The following is a 20,389-nucleotide window of genomic DNA, read 5'->3' on the forward strand; positions in this document are numbered from 1 at the left end:
ATGCGCAGAGCGGCTTGTGGTCAACTTTTGCAGAGACCTTTCTTCTCAGCACCACCAGAGGGCAGAAACTGACCACAAATAACCAGTCTACACGCTCAAAGGTAAGATGGGAAGGAAAACGTGGCATAATATTTCGAGTTTCTACACAAAAAAAAAACGTTTTAATGAGAGCTGAGATGTCTGTATATAAATACAGCCTCGCAATATTATCCCTGCATAACAAGATCTACAGTAATATTAGATAAAAGAGTTTCTACAGAACTGCTAGGACAATCCTACAGTGATAAGATAAGATAAGATAAGATAAGATAAGATAAGATAAGATGCGTTTATTGTCATTGCACAGTGTACAACGAAATATCTAAACATAAGGCTAAAATATGTAAAGTGCAGATTTAAGGGAAAAATGGATAAAAAATCTTAAATATAAAGAAAAAGGACCATAAAACTATATATTCTATAACAGTCAAGTTAGTAGTAAGACAAAGCAGTATGCACAGGTGTTGTACTTCACTATGAGACGGTGCTACAGTGATGTAATAGGAGGCAAATACTACCATTTATTGTGGAATCTTTATTATATACCACTGTAGACATGTTTTGTTTATTAAGGTACTACTAGATCTTTTTGTAAAAAAAATAAAATAAAATCAACTGTGTTGACAAAAGGTTTCCTACAGCACTTGTACTTGTACTTTCCAGTAGCCCAGAAAATGGTTCTGTATAGCACCAGAAAGGGTTCTTCTATTGTTTTAATGTCAAGTTTGTAACAACAAAAGAACCCTTTTTGGTACTCTATCCTTTTCTAAAAGGTTCCGTATGGAGTATGGAACCAGATGCAACATGTTCTTCATCATTCTGAAGAGCTATTTTACAATGCAGAGAAGCATTTAAGCAAGAAATGGTTCTGTATAGAACTCATGGTTCTAAATAGAACCATTGCCTTCACTAAAGAATCCTTGACGAACCATCTTTTTTAAGTATGTTCCCAATGATTTAGTAAGCCATGTAGTTCTTCTTCTTCTAATTGTTATTATTATTATTATTATTATTATTAGTCTATTTAGGAATATTGGACGATATATCTAATACTTTCCTGGCACTGATGCACATAGTTCTGAATTTGGGAATTGAGGTCAGATTAGTTACTCAAACAATCAAAATTCCGAGAATCGTGCAGCGCTTTGTACGGTACAGCTCCGTGCTGACTGCCCATGGGGAACCTACAGACTGCAGCACATCAAGAGAAGAGCAACTCCAGCAAAATCCCTCCTTCATCATCTCACTGGGGATTCCTTCAAGACAGAAATCAACAGTTCAGAATGCTCTTTCTCTGTCTTTTATGTCTCAGGCCTTTATGTGATGCCTTCGTGTTTCCCGTGTCCTATATATGTAGAAGACAATGGAAATACCCCATAAATACAGGAGTACAGAGTTCAGAAGCCCCTTCATTTATGTAATTTCAAGCCAATACATTAATTACAAGCTATTCATGTTTCAGGAGTGATTTATTGAGGAGAATAGATGTAAGATGATCCACTTGCACAATGAAAGGGAAAGTTAGAGCAAAAAGGGAAATTGAAACATGATTCCCAAAACTGGAGTTCAAAATAATGATTAAAAGATACAGAGGAAATGGACAACAAAACCTTCAGATAAACGCTGCTTAAAGCTTTCAGCTTTGAGAAAAAGGAGAAACAATCCATAGGTGTTTCTGTCCATCCTTCTACTATAAGAAGACAACTCAACACTATGAGTCTTAAAGGATGTGTAGCAGTTAAGAAGCCCTTACTGAGAAACAGGAATAGAAAAAAGAAAGAGCACAGAAGCTGCTGGTGTTCTCGGAACAATAGACTGACCACTCCAGAGTCCAGACCTCAACATCACTGAATGTGCTTGGTTTCATTAGGAGCGTTAGAAACTAAACGTTGGAGGTGTGTCTGCAGATTTCTTTGAAAAGCTGAAAGGAAGAAGAGGATATAATAAAGAAGAACATGCTGAAAAAAACTGAAATTTGAATTTGTGTGTAAAAATTATGGAAGAACAAAATATTGGAAAAAGACTCTGCATTCATTCTGTTCAGTAGGAGTAGATCTGCATCAGCCTGGACATCTGCAGCGCTGTGATGAAGGCAGGCGGCCGAAAATATACCATTACCTCTCCACCAGTAAAAGTAGGTGTAGAGCTGCTTTTGTTTGTTCTTACTGTACTATTGGCTGCAGATGAGAATGGTTCCCCCTATTGACTCTTGGCTCCTCTCAGTGTTTCTTCTTTATGCTCTTACAGACTTTTTTCCTGACGCTAGACAAGTTTCCATCCATGAATGAGCTTCAAGCAAATAAATGAAATGTCACAAACAATTATGCAAATTAGGCCGCTATTGATGTTACATTCATGCAAGAACAAGTATTTTCATCATAATTTATTCGGCAAAAGTGTTTGCATTATAATTTGTTACATTTCTTTTTATCCACAAGAAAAATTCATCCAATATTTGTTATTTTTCATCAACTCTTTTTATTCAGTATGTCAACATATGAGCAAATACACTATATTTCCAAAAGTATTGGCTCGTCTGGCTTCACACGTGTATGAATTTAAGTGACATCCCATTCTTAATCCACAGGGTTTAATATGATGTTGGCCCACCCTTTGCAGTTATAACAACTTCACCTCTTATTATGAAGGCTTTCCACAAGGTTTAGGAGTGTGTTTATGGGAATTTTTGACCATTCTTCCAGAAGCACATTTGTGAGATCAGACACTGATGTTGGATGAGAAGGCCTGGCTCACAGTCTCCACTCTAATTCATCCCAAAGGTTGAGGTCAGGACTCTGTACAGGCCAGTCAAGTTCTTCCACACCAAACTTGCTCATCCATGTCTTTATGGACCATGCTTTGTGCACAGTCATCTTGGAAAGTTGGGAGCATGAAATTGTCCAAAATCTCTTGGTCTGCTGAAGCATTAAGAGTTCCTTTCACTGGAACTAAGGGGCTGAGCCCAACTCCTGAGAAACAACCCCACACCATAATCCCCCCTCCACCAAACTTTACACTTGGCACAATCCAGTCAAACAAGTACCGTTCCCCTGGCAACTGCCAAACCCAGACTTGTCCATTGGATTGCCAGACGGAGAAGTGTGAATCGTCACTCTAGAGAACACGTCTCCACTGCTCTAGAGTCCAGTGGTGGCACTTTACACCACTGCATTTGATGCTTTGCTTTGCGCATGGTGATATAAGGCTTGGATGCAGCTGCTCAGCTGTGGAAACCCATTCCATGAAGCTCTCTACGCTGTTCCTGAGCTCATTTGAACGCTACATGAAGTTTGGAGTTCTGTGGTGATCGACTCTGCAGAAAGGTGGAGACCTCTGTGCACTATACGCCTCAGCATCCGCTGACCCCGCTCTGTCATTTTACACGGCCTACCACTTCATGGCTGAGTTGCTGTTATTCCCAATCGCTTCCACTTTGTTATAATACCACTAACAGTTGACAGTGGAATATTTAGTAGCAAAAAAATTTCTCAACTGGACTCAACCTGAACTGCACAGGTAGCATCCTATCACGATATCACGTTGGAATGAGAGTGACCCATTCTTTCACAAATGTTTGTAGAAGCAGTCTGCATGCCTAGGTGCTTGGCTTTATACACCTGTGGCCATGGAAGTGACTGGAACACCTGAATACAAAGATTTGAATTGGTGAGTGAATACTTTTGGCAATCAACAGTCCATCCACGTACTTATGTGTGTTTTGGCACATTGAAGAAAAAACCTGAAAGGACCTGAGTTTGATACCCCTGGTTTACATAAAGGTTTATATGATGCAAAATGTGGTAAATCATGATTGAGAGGCATTTGCTGAATAAATACTCAAAAAATCATAAGACTGACCATGTGTTTCTGTTTTTTGTGTCCTGACATAAGTACGAAACATGACAGAAGATGGGACCAGTCAACTGCGAAAATTAAAACATACCTTTTTACCTTATTTTCTCAAAGAACACCTAACGGTGATGAGTTTGGTGACACTAAAAGATTATAAGGTCCATGACGCTGAAATGTCTTGAGCAGTTATGTTAACCAGTGCGTTCTGCCCCACTGCATTGGCGCACCTTATTGTCCATTTTATCATTTACCATTTTACTCACCATATAGGTGAACTTTGTAGTTTTACAATTACAGACTGTGCTCACTCTGTTCTTCAATAGACAGAAACCCCACAGGACTACCACAGTGACCACTAATGAAGGACTAGAGGACGACCAACACAAACCGTGAAGCAACAGATGACCCATTATTAAGATTAAGAAACCCTTATTAGTCCCACAGTGGGGAAATTTCACCTCTGCACACACTCTAGGGAGCAGTGAGCACACTTGCCTGGGGCGGTAGTTGGGGGTTAGGTGCCTTGCTCAAGGGAATCTCACTCTGGGGTGACCTTCCGGTCACAGGGCTGTTTTTCTAACCTCCAGCCCACGACTGCCCCCTGACTTTACAACTACAAGATGGACCAACAAGGTAGGAGGGTCTAATAGAGTGGGCAGTGAGTGGACACAGTGTTTAAAAACCCCAGAAGCACTACCAGCGCAACACACACTAACACATCGCCACGCCAGGGTCACTGCAGTACTGAGAATGACCCATCACCCAAATAATACCTGCTCTGTGGTGGTCCTGTGGGGGTCCTGACCACTGAAGAACACGATGAAAGGGGGCTAACAAAGTATGCAGACAAACAGATGGAGCTGTAGAACTACAAAGAGCACCTATATGATAACTGAAACTGATCAAATGGAATAAGTGTAGATACTTGGCGGCGTACTTAATAAAGTGGCCGGCCTGTGTTTTGGCACTGTGTGCTGCAGCGACTTTATTTGTTCTGCAATGAAGGCCGGCTGCTATTTGAACACTGCAGAGGAGCTTTTTTAAAATTCATGGTCCTTTTATTAGCGTCATTCCCCGTGGAATGCGGTGGTCAAGCCATATTTACGATTTTGATCAAATAATTAGGATTTTTTTCCCGCCACTGTCCTTGGATTTTTGGCGCGCTCTAGAGGGCGTGGCCTGCACGTCACTAACGGTCGGGTGAAAATTCAGTGGCGAGAGAGAGAGAGAGAGAGAGAGAGAGAGAGAGAGTGAGTGGATGTGTGTGGAGAGGACGAGCTGCGCGGTTGGAACCCGAAACCGAGAAGGATGTAAGACAAAGACGAAGCAGGTAAGATTTTCATTGATGCGTGTTTCTGCTTTTTCCCTTGTGTTTCCCGCACCTTGTGAACTGAGAGGCTACCAAACGCTTCGTTTTCTCGCAAGGTCATCGATAGGCTGTGGACTGGTAGAGGAATTCACTGTAAATGAGCTGAACGTTGCCGTTGTTTGTATTTTTAACAGTAAACCCGCAGGATAGTCTTTTACAGTTCATTTTCCACCTCATAATGCAGCTCATGCACGCTTTAAGTGACCTAAACTGATCCAGTCTAATTATCAGTCCATTATTCCGCCTGGCTCTGTCCAGTCAGTCCGAATGTAGCCCCTAATTTGCTACCTGTCTTCTCAATGGACAAACCAAGAGTTCTTTTATTGGCGTATTTGTGACATATAGCCATGCTGAGCGTGTCTATAGCTGTGACATGTATATCCCTTTTAGACACCTGCTCCTCCAGCCTTTCTTCAGGGGTCTTAATAGAGAGTTTGTCCTCCTTTGCTGCGGTAACAGCCTCCACTCTGCTGGGAAGGCTTTCCACTCTGCTGGGAAGGCTTTTTGCTGTGAGGATTTGACTGCATTCAGCCACAGGAGCGTTAGTGAGGTCAGGCACTGATGTTGGATGATCAGTTCTCCGCTCCAGATCATCACAGAGGTATTGGATGGAGCACCATCATTCCAAAGAACTCAGCTGCTCTACAGCCTGGTGCTGGGAGGCTTTATGCCCCTCTAGCCAGCGCTTGGCATTGGGCAGCGTGGCCTGAGGGTTATGTGTGGCTGATCTAGAGCATCGCATTTTCTTGGCAGTGCTTTTCAACACAGATATACAAGCTGTTTGCACAGTTGAACATCTGTGTCAGCGATGGGTGAACCTTTAACTAGCTGAATTCAGTAATTAAAAGGGGTATCTGGATATTATTGTGGGTGTATAAATACATATATGTACATGGTTGGGATGTAAATGCATGTAAGTATTATTGGGCATATATATATATATATATATATATATATATATATATATATATTCAGAAAATGGATATTAAATATCTGTATTCAGTCCAAGTCACATTTTGTAAATGCAGCATCCAGAATAAAGTTACCTTTTACATTTTAGGAGAATACCTTTAGAATAATTTTGAGACCCACTAATTTTGAAAAAAAAAAAAAATCTTTCAGAGAAATATCACTGGTTGTTAAGTTCTATTTAAAATCAGCACACAGCATATAAAGGCTTGCTCTTAAGAAGAACTCAAAATTAGCACATCCTCAAGCCTGAGTAGACTGATAAATCACTGTGATGAGCCGGTTGTAAATCTGAGTGTTAGTAAACTCTTTTGAGGGAGCACTGAACTGAGCAGTGGGTATATTCTCAAATGATAAGCTTAGCTTTGGCATTGTACCGGACTAGTGCATGGGTTCAGTGACATATTAACTGAAAATCACACAGCTGCTCACTTTCTAGACACATTTGCATACTTTGTTTTGGGGATATGGTGAATGCTGTTATGCAACATTGAGAATTTAGTATAACTTTTTTATTAATGTAATTAATACAATTTTTTAAGTGAAACATATTATCAGGAGACTAACCAGAAACAGTGAGGAATGACGTGAAATACATAAAAAATACAGCAGCGTTTTTTTCCATGTACTTTATCAGTATGTATTCAGAATGTATTCTACATAATTTGCTTTTTTATGTATTGTTTTGAAATTATATTACTAAAAACATTTCAGACAGCTGGATGGATGGATGGATGGATGGATGGATGGATATTCAGTATTTAGCCATCACTACTTTTATAAAGTATTCTGACCAGCACTGTATAAATACATTCCCATGTGAAACAAATGGACCAAGCTCAAAATATAGCTGTTTTAACCACACAGTTTAACATTTAAAGAAACCAAGGGAAAAGCTATCTCATACTAAGTTACTTCATCTGTGTGTTTATTGATTGGTTGTTAAGACCATTAAAGCTTAATGTGTTGCCATTTTTGGGCTTGGCCTATAATATTTTTTACATGGGAGCTGTATTATTCCATTAAAACTGAGAAAGCTCTATAGCATCGAGCTGAACCCAAATACAATGAATATCTGGAATGCCTCATATTAAAAAGCAGTGACGAAAGCTCACGGATCAACCAGCTATTCATAGTCATTTCATATCAAGAATCATATAATGGCAGGTTATTGTTTAATATACCTTTTAAGTTTTGGTGTCTAGTTTATAACATTTCCATCTACACTGTGTTATTATTGAATAACAATTATTATGACAAGGGCTTCCAAACTTTTGAACTGTGTGATGTGCCAGGATTATGTTTCGAGTAATTACAGTAGCTAAGGTTTCTGTATTCTGTAGCCTGCTTCCCTTAAAATAAAGATGTGATGTCCAGTATTGTTTTGAAATACTGCCCAGATTGAACAGTATTTCATGCAGTATCCCATACTTTTTAGGCAGTGAGCTCAGCTTATGCCATCAGAGTTCCTTCAAGAGTAATAAAGACAAATAGTTCTGGCTGCAGCTTTTAGAAATCAGAGATGAAATGCATTGCTCGGTACTGTGAGCACTAAATCTTGTTCCGTCTGTCCACTGGTGTGTTCCATTTCTGATTCAATGTTTATTATCATGGAAAAATTGAGTGCTGCCCAATTTTATAGATGAGGTATGCGTTTTTATGCCCTATATGCATGTGTGTATGCATTGGTATAATAATAAGTGGTTGGGATAGTGTAGTGGTTAACACCTCTGCCTTCTACACTGTAGACTGGGGTTCAATCCCCACCTGGGCAAACACCCTACACTACACCAATAAGAGTCCTTGGGCAAGACTCCCAACACCGCCTTGGCCTACCTGTGTAAAATGATCAAATTGTAAGTCGCTCTGGATAAGAGCATCAGCCAAATGCTGTAAATGTTAATGTAAGGTGCTTGTCCAGATAGGGGATTGAACCCCAGTCTATAGCGTAGAAGGCAGAGGTGTTACCCACCATACCAACAAACATATAAATAGTTTCAAACCATTTTCTTCTGCACATTGCTATACACATGTTTCTCTGAATCTCCTTTTGCTCTCCAGGCTAGACATCAAATCTGCTTTTTTTCTTTGTTTTAGAGGATTTGCTTAGTGTCACACAATTTATCTTTGCCTGCTGCAATCAACCTCTAGCAAAACAAAGCCCTGGAGAGCTGACAGACTGAAAAATCCCCTTCTAGCAGGCAGTTACACTCACTTCTGCTAATAACGGACTACCGCTGAGAGGGAACCTTGCTGGTTTTTTTTTTTATCTAGGTAACAATAACGGATTGTTATACCCAGCTGTACTTTAATGAAGCTCTTTCCTATCACACTCCACACAAACAATAAATCACACCATAGCCTTTTGCTTATCTATTTATTGATTCTTTCTATTTCAAGAGCATCCTGTCAAACCTTTGGCTGACTGCCCCAATGCCTTGGCCAGAATAAGACCTGCTCAGAGGGTCGGACAAAGCCTCTAAATAACAAACATTATTACACCACGTTTATCATGAATAATGTATTTTCCTTTGGTGGAAATAAACTGCATGCTTGGTAACAGCTGTTATGTCCGCTAGCACAAATAATGACCACACATGCATATAGGGCATAAAAACGCATACCTCATCTATAAAATTGGGCAACACTCAATTTTTCCATGATAATAAACACTGAATCAGAAATGGAACACACCCAGTGGACAGACTCATTATACCAATAAGAGCCCTTGGACAAGACTCCTAACACTACCTGTGTAAATTGATCAAATTGTAAGTTGCTCTTAATAAGAGCGTCAGCCAAATGCCATAAATGTAAAATGTTCACAGGACAAAACATTTGTTGTGGGTGTAAGTGTGTTTTTGTCATTATAGAACATTTTATAAGAAAAATAAACATAAATACAGTACAACCTAACATTAGTTAGATCCCATTGTTTTGAAGTAAATGGGCTGCAAATGTCTGAAAATCATTGTGTAACATTAAGAATTCTGACTACCAACACACTTATTTTCTGCAATTAGGTCAACTTTTTTGTTTGGATGAACAATATTAAAGCTGTGTTTGCTGGTCATGTAGCATTTTTGAGTGATGCTTAAATTAGCTAAAATTGTCCCCACCGAAACAGTCACAACCGAAACATTTGGTGAAGTTTTTGGTAGCATTATGATTGTTTTGGTAGTGACAAAATGCAATTTTTTATCATTTGTTTTAATAAAATAAGCATAATTTAGGCACATGGTCATTCAAAGAAAATTAATTTTAGTCTTGAGTCCAAATTTATGAAATGACAGAAAGACCAAAAACTGACTTTGAACCAATTCAGTAGTACAATTCATCTATAATCATTAAACCAAAAATAATATTCTGTACATGTAAACGTTTGTATGACAGAATGTGCTAAGTGACTCAAAGGACTCTGTATTTAGCATAAATGATTGAAAATGCATTTTGATTTCTCTGTAATTAACAGTGTAACTAGTCATTGTGGGTTATTCCCAGTGTTACTTGAACCATGTGAGTGTTTTACCAGGTTATTTCACTTTAACTGAAACCACAAAATTCAGAATTGAGCTTTGGACATATTGGCTGAAGTCACCTGTGATTAAGCCTGTGTCCAGTGAAGGTTAACGGTGCTACATTCCACAATGATGTTAAAAACACATTTAGTGTCTATTTAAATTTGATATTTTTTGCTTGTTACAAAAATGTCATTCATTCGTGAGTTGTTGTTTTTTCTAATAAACAATGGCAAAACTTTATTATTCTCAAGCGTTAACATAATCAGCCTTTCAAAACACGTAAGGTGATGTGATACTCCACTTCAGTACCACTTTTGTTGTACTTAATATGGATTAAATTGTTGTGGACACTTGGCTGTGGTGATTAAACATGCTGTGTCTACAGGCAAATAATGCCATAATGCCTGTACCTACAACTACCTATAGTACATAAGACTGCTTCAGACCACAGTATCAATTTTTAAAAATCAGAAAAGATGACTTTGGGTCTTGGGAAAAGTGCAAGTAAAAACATCTCTCAGCTCTTGTTTCAAACAGTCTTGGTTGAAATGGCTTTAGAGCCAAAGGCAACAGGCTAAAATAAGTGGCTACACTCTCTTAGACCATAAAATTTCATGGCCAGTGTCATGGCCAGATACGTAAAGCTATGGCCACAATGTTGACTGAGCTGTGCTGATATTATTTTGTTTTAGAGTAGATCTAAAGGGCTGATGGTTACAGATGCTGACGTTACAATGTGTGTTTGGCTTATGCCATGCCCAAATCCAGATAATGGGTTAGTTTACATGAAGGTTTAAGGGGATCAGGACTGTATAACTTAAACCCAGGACTTGCAAAAGGGTTAAAGTTTCAAGCTGTCTTTGCTATTCTTGTTTGAGTTAGAGAGCCTTGTCAAGTGTCTGAATCCTCTTTGTTTCCTCTGTTGTTCAGCATAGTTGCTTTACTTGACCTGTTTCTTTGCTTTCACTGTTCCATCTTGACGTACCACACTCTATACTGTGGTTTGATCAGTAACTGGTGTGTCTGTGTGGTACTAATTGGCCTGCATGTGTTTATGCGTGTCTGTGTGAGTCATATTTTCCAGTGCTGTCTAAAGTGATTACAGTTGACCTGAGAAATTTTCATAAAAGGTGTTTAAATTGAGATCGTTTAGTGTCTACATCAGTTAGAATAAAGAATTAGAGTGTTAGAAGTGGTTGTTGCTTTATGGATTCGTGACATGTATGTATATATATAAATATATCTAACAGTACATTTGTAAATGATTTAACTTTTAATACGGTCAGAAAATTGTGTATCTCAAAGTTTTTTCTTAATCTTGTAACATTTATTTTTACTTTTGTATCTAAAGTAATTTCTGTCTCTATGCCTTAGGGAAGCGTTGGAGGGACAGTTAGGCTTCCAAGATATCCACACTGATTTTGGAATACCAACAACTGAAGTGATACCACTGGACTCAGGATGGGAACTGTCCCTAACCCCAAAAGGACTGTTACTGTTCAAATGGTCCCACAGCTGTCTGGTATGGATACTTTGGGTAACAAAGAGACAAATGCCAACTGGGACCAGGAATCAAACTTAAACGTGAAGCGCAGTCACTCCTCTGCTCAAAAAACAAAACCTGATCAGGATAATATGCATTTAAAGTCCCCCAATGCAGGTCCCACAAACCTTGGAGAAAAGCTCTTGGAAGGGACATCCAACTCTCCTTTATATGACAGTGGAGGTCACAAGAACCTTGGGGCCCAGGATCGCGCAAATATCAAGACAGGTCCATGTGCGAACAATGCTGAGGAAAGTCACAAGGATGGCAATGCTAATTCAAGACCACTATCAGCCCTTTCTGCCAAAAGGGAGGATGTGTGTGTGACTAGCCCGTCATCTGTAGTTACGTCGCCTAAAGTTGACAAGGAGACGAATGGCAATGGTGCAAAAATGGCAACCAAAAGGGAGGGGTGTGAGGACAAACTACAGAGTAGGGCTTCAGTGACAGAGGAAACCATTTCTTCTACAGGTACAATGCACAATCAAAAGCTAAGCCACGCTAGTGACCCAAAGCTGATGGGCTGTGCTGCGATGTCACCCCAACAGAATGCACCTACCAGCTCTAGAAACTTAAACAAGGACGTTTCCCACTTACCTGAATTGAAAGATTCAAGTTGCTCAATGAAATCAGGCCAAGCTGTGACAACCAGCTTGGATCTGATGAAGCAACCACTACCAGAATCAACCAGGAAAGCTCAAGGAGCAGGTTCCTCCAAAGATTTAAAATCAGAAGTTTCAAAATCAGCAGAGATCTTTCAGCCAACACATATCAATGAGAAACCTGAGACAGGTGTTACCCAACAATCTGTCAAGGCACAGCCCACACCTGTTAAAGAGGAAGGTCGCTGCTACAAATCAGAATGCTCAGAAAACAGCGCAGAGCCCCTGGTGACCTCACAAATTTCTTCTCTCCACAATACAATACCAGTAAGCAGTATCCCTCTTTCTCATGACACCTCCTCTCATGCTCAGCTGACTGACGAAGCAGTTCAAACACAAGGCTCTGCCTCGGAGGAAAACAAGAAGACACACTGTAAGCTGTACCGTGAGGCTTCCACCATGACATCAGCAGCAGATTGTGGCTCCTCGCCCTGCAAGCAACACCAAGACGTGGAAGTGCAGGCTGTGGCTGCGGTCTGCAGTCGAGCTGTGGCAACAAGTCCCAGTCTTTTTACGCACCAACCCAACCAGGCATGCATCTCTTCTCAGACGAATGAAACAGAGAGCCTTGCAGTGGTTTATAAAATGGACAATGCGGCGGCTCCTTCACTTGTTCCCTCACAGATTCTGATGGGCACGTCAGTTAGTTCATGTGGTCAGTCTATAATGACCGTATCAGAGAAGGTTCCTCAACCTGGCAGTGTTTCAGTACACACTGATGCTGCTCTACAACAGGAGTCTAGGCTTGGAGCCAAACCCAAAGAGCCAGGGCCTCCTCTGCTCAATGCCCAGAAAGGATATCCACCCCTTCAACCAGTTTATCAGATCAATATAGAGACGGTCAGCCAAAATAAGCCTTCAGCTGAAGCTAGCTGCCACAGTCAGGGCTACAAAGCCTCCCCTGTGCTTTCTACTTCAGATTCGTCGAATCAGGACTCTATGCGGAAAGGCCTTTGTGAGATGCCGACCACAGCATCAGATCAGGCCTGTCGAGTTCTGTCTGACACAAGTGCTCAGTCAGAGCAACCAGTCAAGCCTCCTGCTGCTAAATGCCCCCTTTCACAGGCTGAGCCCCCTCCGCAGGACACCGTTTCTCATGTAGAAGACAAGGCCAAAACAGAGGCTGCAAAAGTAGTTCCTACGCCATCTTCCAAGCTTCCATGCTCCACATCGGAGGACAAGAAGAAAACAGAGCAGCCAACAGACAAAGCCAAAGCTAAAGCTGCTGTGGAGTCTTCAAAACAGAGTGGTTCCAAGTTGGAGCCAGAGAGGAATAAAAAGGAGGAGGAGAAGGCAGCGAAGCAGACCAAGAAGAGTGTCCATGACGTAGTGTGGGATGAGCAGGGCATGACGTGGGAGGTCTATGGCGCATCGCTGGACCCCGAGTCACTCGGCTTTGCTATCCAGAGTCACCTCCAGTGCAAAATCAAGGAGCATGAGAAAAAGATAATGGCTCGGACGACGTTCAGGAAATCCATGTCAGGTGGAGCGTCTGACTCGCCATTGGGGAGGAAAAGCAAGCGAAGGCAGGCTAATGTGTTCAGGTCCATGTTCCAAAATGTCCGACGACCCAACTGTTGCGTACGCCCATCACCATCATCGGTGTTGGAGTGAGAACTGCTAAGTAATCGTGGTCCTACAAGATTGTTCTAGTGCAAAGCATGACAGAACTACCCCCATTCCTGATGATGGATTTGTGGCATTTAAACCCTATTGGTGATATGAGTGTTAGAAGGTGGAAAACAGTGTTAGAGGAAATATTTTTAGAGACTAAAAAAGCTATTTATGTGGAGAGTCAAGTCATAGCAGTATTTAGAGTGAAATGGCAATAATAATACTTAATACAGTGTTGATAACAGAACAAATTTAGTTATATGCATGTATATTTGTTCAAATGGCCAGCTATTAACCTCACATTGTGGAATCCACATTTATGCATTGCACTGATTATCAGATGTAAGCATACTAATTATACATTTTTTTTCCACAACATTTTGCAAAACCTTGTGCAGTTTAATTATTATTGTACTCTCAGTACAGTAAAGTGTTTGGTAAATATTTGTTTTGCATTTCTGAAAGTGGACTGGCCCCATTTTTAGCATTTAATGAGTTCTCAAAGTTTCAGAGATTCATTACAATTACTTAGACTTGATAGAGTAAAAAATCCACAATATGTTGTGCTTGTTGTTCTGCATAAACTAAGCCTGTGCCATTCAACCGTAGTGTTACCCTGATTTTATATTAAAATCATCAGGAGAATACTGTTTACTCTCGATGTATTCAATTTTTCCATAAGCAGTGCCTTTTTGACTTATGTTTGTGCTTCGTTTAAATATGTACACACTTTGAAGTAAAAGTAAATTGGAATGCTTAATGCATTTTGCTTCGATACCACATCGTATGTTAGGCTACGTTCACATTTCCAGGTTGAAGTGACACAAATCCGCTTTTTTGACCTAATGTGACTCAGATCTGATGTTTTCAGGGCTGTGTGGACACGCAAATCTTGTGTTCTTAGATCGTATATGTATCCAATTCGTGGTCATGTGACCTTATTGTGAACGCTCAGATCAAAATTCATGCGTTTTTTTTTTGTGTGCACCAGTAGAATCATTCAACGTTACCATGGCAGCTTTACCAGATAAAAAAGCCTGTAAACAATGAAAAAAGCAACACATCTTACCTTGTTTACGTCTGAGAGCTGGTCAGAGTTAATTATCTTCGCAGCGAAGGCTCATTCTGCTTGTTAGTTCGTTTGCTGATGATGCACGTGACGCATACAACTCATCTACATGACGTTACTGAGTAGGATGTGCGCATCCGGGTCATTTCAGGACACTGCTTCGTTCACATTAATGACAGATTTGAATCACTTACCTGTGCCATTGTGTCAGAGATGTCGGATTTGAGCAAAATATCGGATTTGAGCAATATTATTGGCTAATATCTTTTTTTTCTGCAAAAAATGGATGGAATATATGGCGAATGAAACATGTATGATTTACCTTCATAAATTGTTTGATGTGAAGTAAGCTGCAATGTTTTCCATTGTCCATGTTATCTTGGCATTGGTGTCATTGTGTTCGCTTTTACTCCCCATTGCTCGCTAGCAACTCAACACAACCACAGCATTTCACACCCAGAGAAACAACAGCGTCCTAGTTAATAGGATAACAGAGTTAGTGGGAAAATGTTTTATTTGATTATGTTAAAGATATCAGTGTCGATTTCCGTTCCTCTGGTTGAATGTTCATTAGGGCGGCCTGCAGAAAGAGTTTGAATAATATGATGTGATGAAAGATATATACATCATATAAAATGACCTGAGACACGAATCAACAGGGTAAAATGTCCATCTTAATTCCACAGTGAAGGATTATCATGTAAACAATTTTCAGTTGTTATTGTTGAGCGCTGTATACATTCACTGATGTGACTGATGGTGCCATTTTATCTGAAGATGGAAACCATATCGTCTTGAGCCGCATCTCAGATATATTGTCGGAGGTCTTGATTTCTAGGAGAAAAACAGAGATATTGAATTTGGCAGAAGGGCTTTTCCGCTCTTCCTGACTCCGCATGCGATTCTCTGTCTCCATCTCTTTTGCCTCCCTCCCTTCATTCCACCATTCCTCCAGCTTCATTTTCTTTCATTTCCCTTCATCTCATCTCTTAATTAGCCCTTGTTTCAATATTTAATGTCCTCCCTCTTGCTGGCACTGTGTCTCGCGCCTGTTTGAAAGCTTTGATTAGATCTTCACCATAGGCCGTGTTTAACTCTGGAAGAGATTAATGCCGGCAACAGAGCTGGCCAAACGCCGAGCCGCTCACACATTCCATCTGGCCCGTTCCCCTGTTCAGTGATCCCTGTTTCACTTTTCAGTGGTTTTTGAAGATATCAGCCCGCAGGATGATACCAGAGACTGCCTGACAAAACGTTTTGTGATGTGCATTAATGAGAGTGTTTGAAATGAGCTGGTCCTGTAAGGATGTTTTGAAGTGAGGATAAACATGTGCCGGTGATATGAGGCAGCCCAGTGCTTGGGCTGTGAATATAAACAAAAATAATGTGTGTGAATTGTAGGTAGACCTGCAACAAGTAAGCATTATTGAAAATGTGGATATTTAAAAAACACATTGCCAACAGATCATGTTTAGTTATCATGATGATGCTTGTGCTCCCCATTTACATCAGCTGATTGGACAAGGCTGAGCTGGAGGTGGCAGAGATGAAGATGCTGAGATTTTCGTTGGGAGTGACAAGGCTGGACAAGATTAGAAATGAGCGGATCAGAGGGACAGTGAAGGTGGAGCAGTTTGGAGATAAAGCCAGAGAGGCCAGGTTGAGATGGTTTGGACATGTGTTGAGGAGGAATAGTGGATATATTGGGCAAAGAATGTTGGAGATGGAGCTGCCGGGTAGAAGGAGAAGAGGTAGACCTCAGAGAAGGTTTATGGATGTAGTGAAGGTGGACATGGAGATGGTTGGTGTGAAAGTAGAGGAGGCAATGGATAGGGCAAGATGGAGGCAGATAATCCGCTGTGGCGACCCCTAAAGGGAGCAGCTGAAAGAAGAAGAAGAAGATTGGACAAGGGAAAGCACTGATGGTGGAGACTGCAGTACAGGTTATTCACAGCTTAAAGAGTCAAAAATATGGGACAACTTCAGCTTAATATTGTTTAAAAAGACCTATAAGATTTCCTGTAATATGTGTAAAACTGAGCTCACCTTTCAGTATGACTGTCATCTAGAGTGTAGTCAAAACCTGTCTACTTTTCAGTGAGCTCTTTTGATTTGGCCACATTGATGGCTTGAAGGTTGAGCTGCATTTTGTTGCATGGCTAAATTAGATGTATTGGTTGCTAATGTGCTAATGCATAGACCTGCTTGTCTTCATCCATACAGATTTTTAAAAAAGTGTACTGGGTTTGTTTGCGTTTCTCTATTTCTATAGCTGTGTTCTAAAGCCTACGTTGCAGCTGAGGTAGGGCAGATCTTATGAAGACTCCTCCTTAGCAGCCTATTGGTCACAATTTTGAGAACAGTACTAACAAGGCTGCGTGGTGACGTCACCAAAAAGGTCCCGTCTATTGCAGTTGTGGTATGAAAATTTGTGAGAACTGGAGAGAGAAAATGAAGCCCATTGCATTGAGTACAATAAATTACATACACTAATCAGGCATAACATTATGACCACCTCCTTGTTTCTACACTCATTGTCCATTTTATCAGCTCCACTTACTATATAGGTGCACTTTGTAGTTCTACAGTTACAGACTGCAGTCCATCTGTTTCTCTGAAACTTTGTTATCTCCCTTTTACCCTGTTCTTCAGTGGTCAGGACCCCCATGGACCCTCACAGAGCAGGTACTATTTTGGTGGTGGATCATTCTCAACACTGCAGTAACACTGATGTGGTGGTAGTGTGTTAGTGTGTGTTGTGCTGGTATGAGTGGATCAGATACAGCAATGCTGCTGAAATTAAATAATAAATAAAATATATTGACAATATACGCTATGTGGACGAATGCTTTAATTAATCAATAATTTTACGCTTAAGACAAATTCAGGGACATAAACAACTTATATTTATAAGCAAGCTCTGCTCCAACGGCTTCATCGTCTGGGGCTGTTTCTCCTTCACGCAGTTCGTGCACAGAGAACTGTGGGTAACAAAAGTCCTGGAAGGATACATCTGTTGCAGGTCACTCAGAACATAGGCTGCATGTCTAGGCTGTATATGAAGGCTCCTTTACTTTGGAATGGCCTTCTATGACATGAAATGCAGCCTAGGATTTGGAGCGCAGCTTCTGTATTTTGGCCTCCTACCTGCACAAAACTGGTGTCCCTGAAAACAGAGGTTTTGGAAAATGCTCTCCAGGATGGAGATAAAAACGTTTTTAGGTTACCACATGGATGGATGTTTTTGAAAATGTTAACACACACATGGTTACTGCTATTCCTGCATGTCTGACATGGCTATTCGGGCTGCGTGTGTGCTCGCTAATATCTAATATAGGTTTGATTACATCTAGTTACTGAACACACAAACTAAAGACTTTATCTTTGCTTCCTTAGAGGAAAAATAAAACCACCTCCCTAATACTGCTCATGCATACCACCTTCCTAACAGTACTCCTGCATACCACCTTCCTAATAGTACTCATGCATTCCAGCATTTGTGAGGGCATGTGTTGATGTAATGAAAGTGTGGTTTATAAGATGGGTGAAAGAGCCCTGGGGTAAAAGGAGGAATAATCCTTGTATTTTTAATTTGTTAAAAGAGATGTGAAATTTTGTGCTACCAATTTTTCTCTTTCTGATTAATCGAACTAGTTAATCTGATATGTAAATCATCTTTTGTCACTGCCTTAATTAACTGATAATAGAGAATATGAAGAGAAATGTTCTGGTAACTGTGTTTCAGGTTGGTTTTAAAGGGTGGACGCCTCTGCACAGGCTTCAGGGGAGCTGTTTCTAAACATGGGGTTTGATGTAGAGAGTAATGATGTAGGTTGGGCAGCAGGAGGCAGGACGCAGTGGTGGTGCAGTGCAAGAGTGCTGATACAGACCGTACCCCTCACTGAACCTTCACAGAGATTTTATAGATTGCAGCATCAAACGGACCGAAAAACGCACTCCTCAGTTGTCTGGCAAAGTGATTCGCTGCACTAAAAAGTAAAAAAATGTAGATTGAATTTCAAAAGGAGGAAAAGGGGAGTGTAGAGCATTGATTGGAGTCATTATTCTTGCACTGTGATTTATTTCATCTAATTTATTTAGATGGGGATGGAGAGGAGGGGAAGGAGGAGGATTACATCACTGCAGACCAGTGTTGCTCTTGCTGTTGTGTTTTAAGTGACCACTGGTAGTGGAAGTCCTGCATGATCCTGTTTATTTCTCTGGTGATCTTCTAGACTGGTAGTGTTTCTTTCGTACATCACACCAGTTCATGATGCTGTTAATTCTTCTGTAACCATGACTGGAGCATCTTAATTATGAAGCTTCCATTTGCTGTCTTTGACCACGGCCAGCCAAAGACTTGACCTAAATTTCCTGATAATTAAAGCAGGCTGGTCTGAAATCGTTTTACCAAGGAGACATGTCTTTTTAGCCAGCCCTCATATCTGTCATTTGAACTGCAGATAGGGTCCCTCTGGCTGCTGGATGGATGTTTATTCACTCATATTTAAAGCCAACCTGAGATCAAAATGGATTTTTTTTCTGGAATTGTTAGTTCATAATAATATTAACCAACAATATTAACAAATTATATTTTTGGCAAAACTGAAAAAAAGGACAGGCGTGGATGAAAATTAAAACTGGAAATATAATTATTATTATCATTTTTTGTCTTTTTATTCATGCGTAGTGAAAAAGGTGCAAGGTAATGAAGAAAAACGCTTATTTTTGATACAATCGGGACAAACTATGGTGAAAATTATTGTGAACAGTTGGTTTTCTAAGGGAATTATTTTTTGTTTGTTTATTGATTATTCATTTATTTATTTTCATTATACTTTCCACTTTGATACTGTCTTTCATGAAATTTTATCCTCATTTCGTCCGTTCTGCTTCTGCTGTTTTGCCATATTCTGCATATCACTGTGGTCGGAAGAAAGCTTTATAGGAGAAGGACAAAACATACTTTACTTTTAATGTAAGTCAGTGGAACCAGACTTTTTTCCAAGTCATTTCGGGTCATTTCTTTTGGTCCATTCTTCATGAAAGTTACATACAATGTATTTACAATGTATTTATTACATACAAGATTTCCAAATGATGTAAAAAAAACACTGAAAAACATCAAAATTAGAGATGCAAGGTTTTCTTCTGACAGCAGCGATATCAACTGGGATGTTATGTTTTCAAGTAGAACCAAACCTGTAATGGAGGGTTTCTTTGGCAATGTTATGGATTGTCATGCACAAAGATGATAAATCACTAATGATTTTCACTGTTAATCTGCTGCTGATCAAACTCTTTGAACACATCTGGACTAAATAGTACAAGAGAGTGACAAAGCAAACTGTTTTTAATCACGGCTCCTTATTTTCATTACCTTATTGCTTGTTCAGTGATATTTTATGTTTTATACCTATTTAAGTTTTTTCTCTTCCTCTGCACCAACATTTTGGTTGTTTTCGGTCAAAACTCTGGTGCATCTCAATAATATCATGTTTCACCTCCCCTGCCTTTCATCGACAGAAAATGCTCAGATCTTGGAGACCTTCTCTGATACCATAATTGATGTCAAGAAAAAAAATATATGATCATTTTGGATTCGCATTGACTTCAAAGCTAATCACTAATTCACCTTATTGATATATTGTTTAGCGGAGTTGCTGGGTGATCTTTCTATATGGTTTCTGAAAAATGAAATAGCTGACAGAAATAGCTGTGGGCAGAAGTGGTCTACATGTAACCTGGATT

The 20,389-nt window shown here is 40.1% G+C and overlaps 1 protein-coding gene across 1 annotated transcript; it reads left to right on the forward strand.

The window, feature by feature from the left end:
* The first annotated feature begins 5,113 nt into the window (after positions 1-5,113).
* gprin3 (GPRIN family member 3) lies at positions 5,114-14,994 on the forward strand. Its single transcript, XM_017719790.2, has 2 exons — positions 5,114-5,221; positions 11,125-14,994. Exon 2 carries the CDS (start codon positions 11,212-11,214, stop codon positions 13,567-13,569), a length of 2,358 nt encoding a protein of 785 aa, XP_017575279.1. The 5' UTR covers positions 5,114-5,221; positions 11,125-11,211; the 3' UTR covers positions 13,570-14,994.
* Positions 14,995-20,389: the final 5,395 nt, after the last annotated feature.

Source organism: Pygocentrus nattereri, chromosome 5 (assembly GCF_015220715.1).
Source record: "Pygocentrus nattereri isolate fPygNat1 chromosome 5, fPygNat1.pri, whole genome shotgun sequence".
NCBI classification, from domain to species: domain Eukaryota; kingdom Metazoa; phylum Chordata; class Actinopteri; order Characiformes; family Serrasalmidae; genus Pygocentrus; species Pygocentrus nattereri.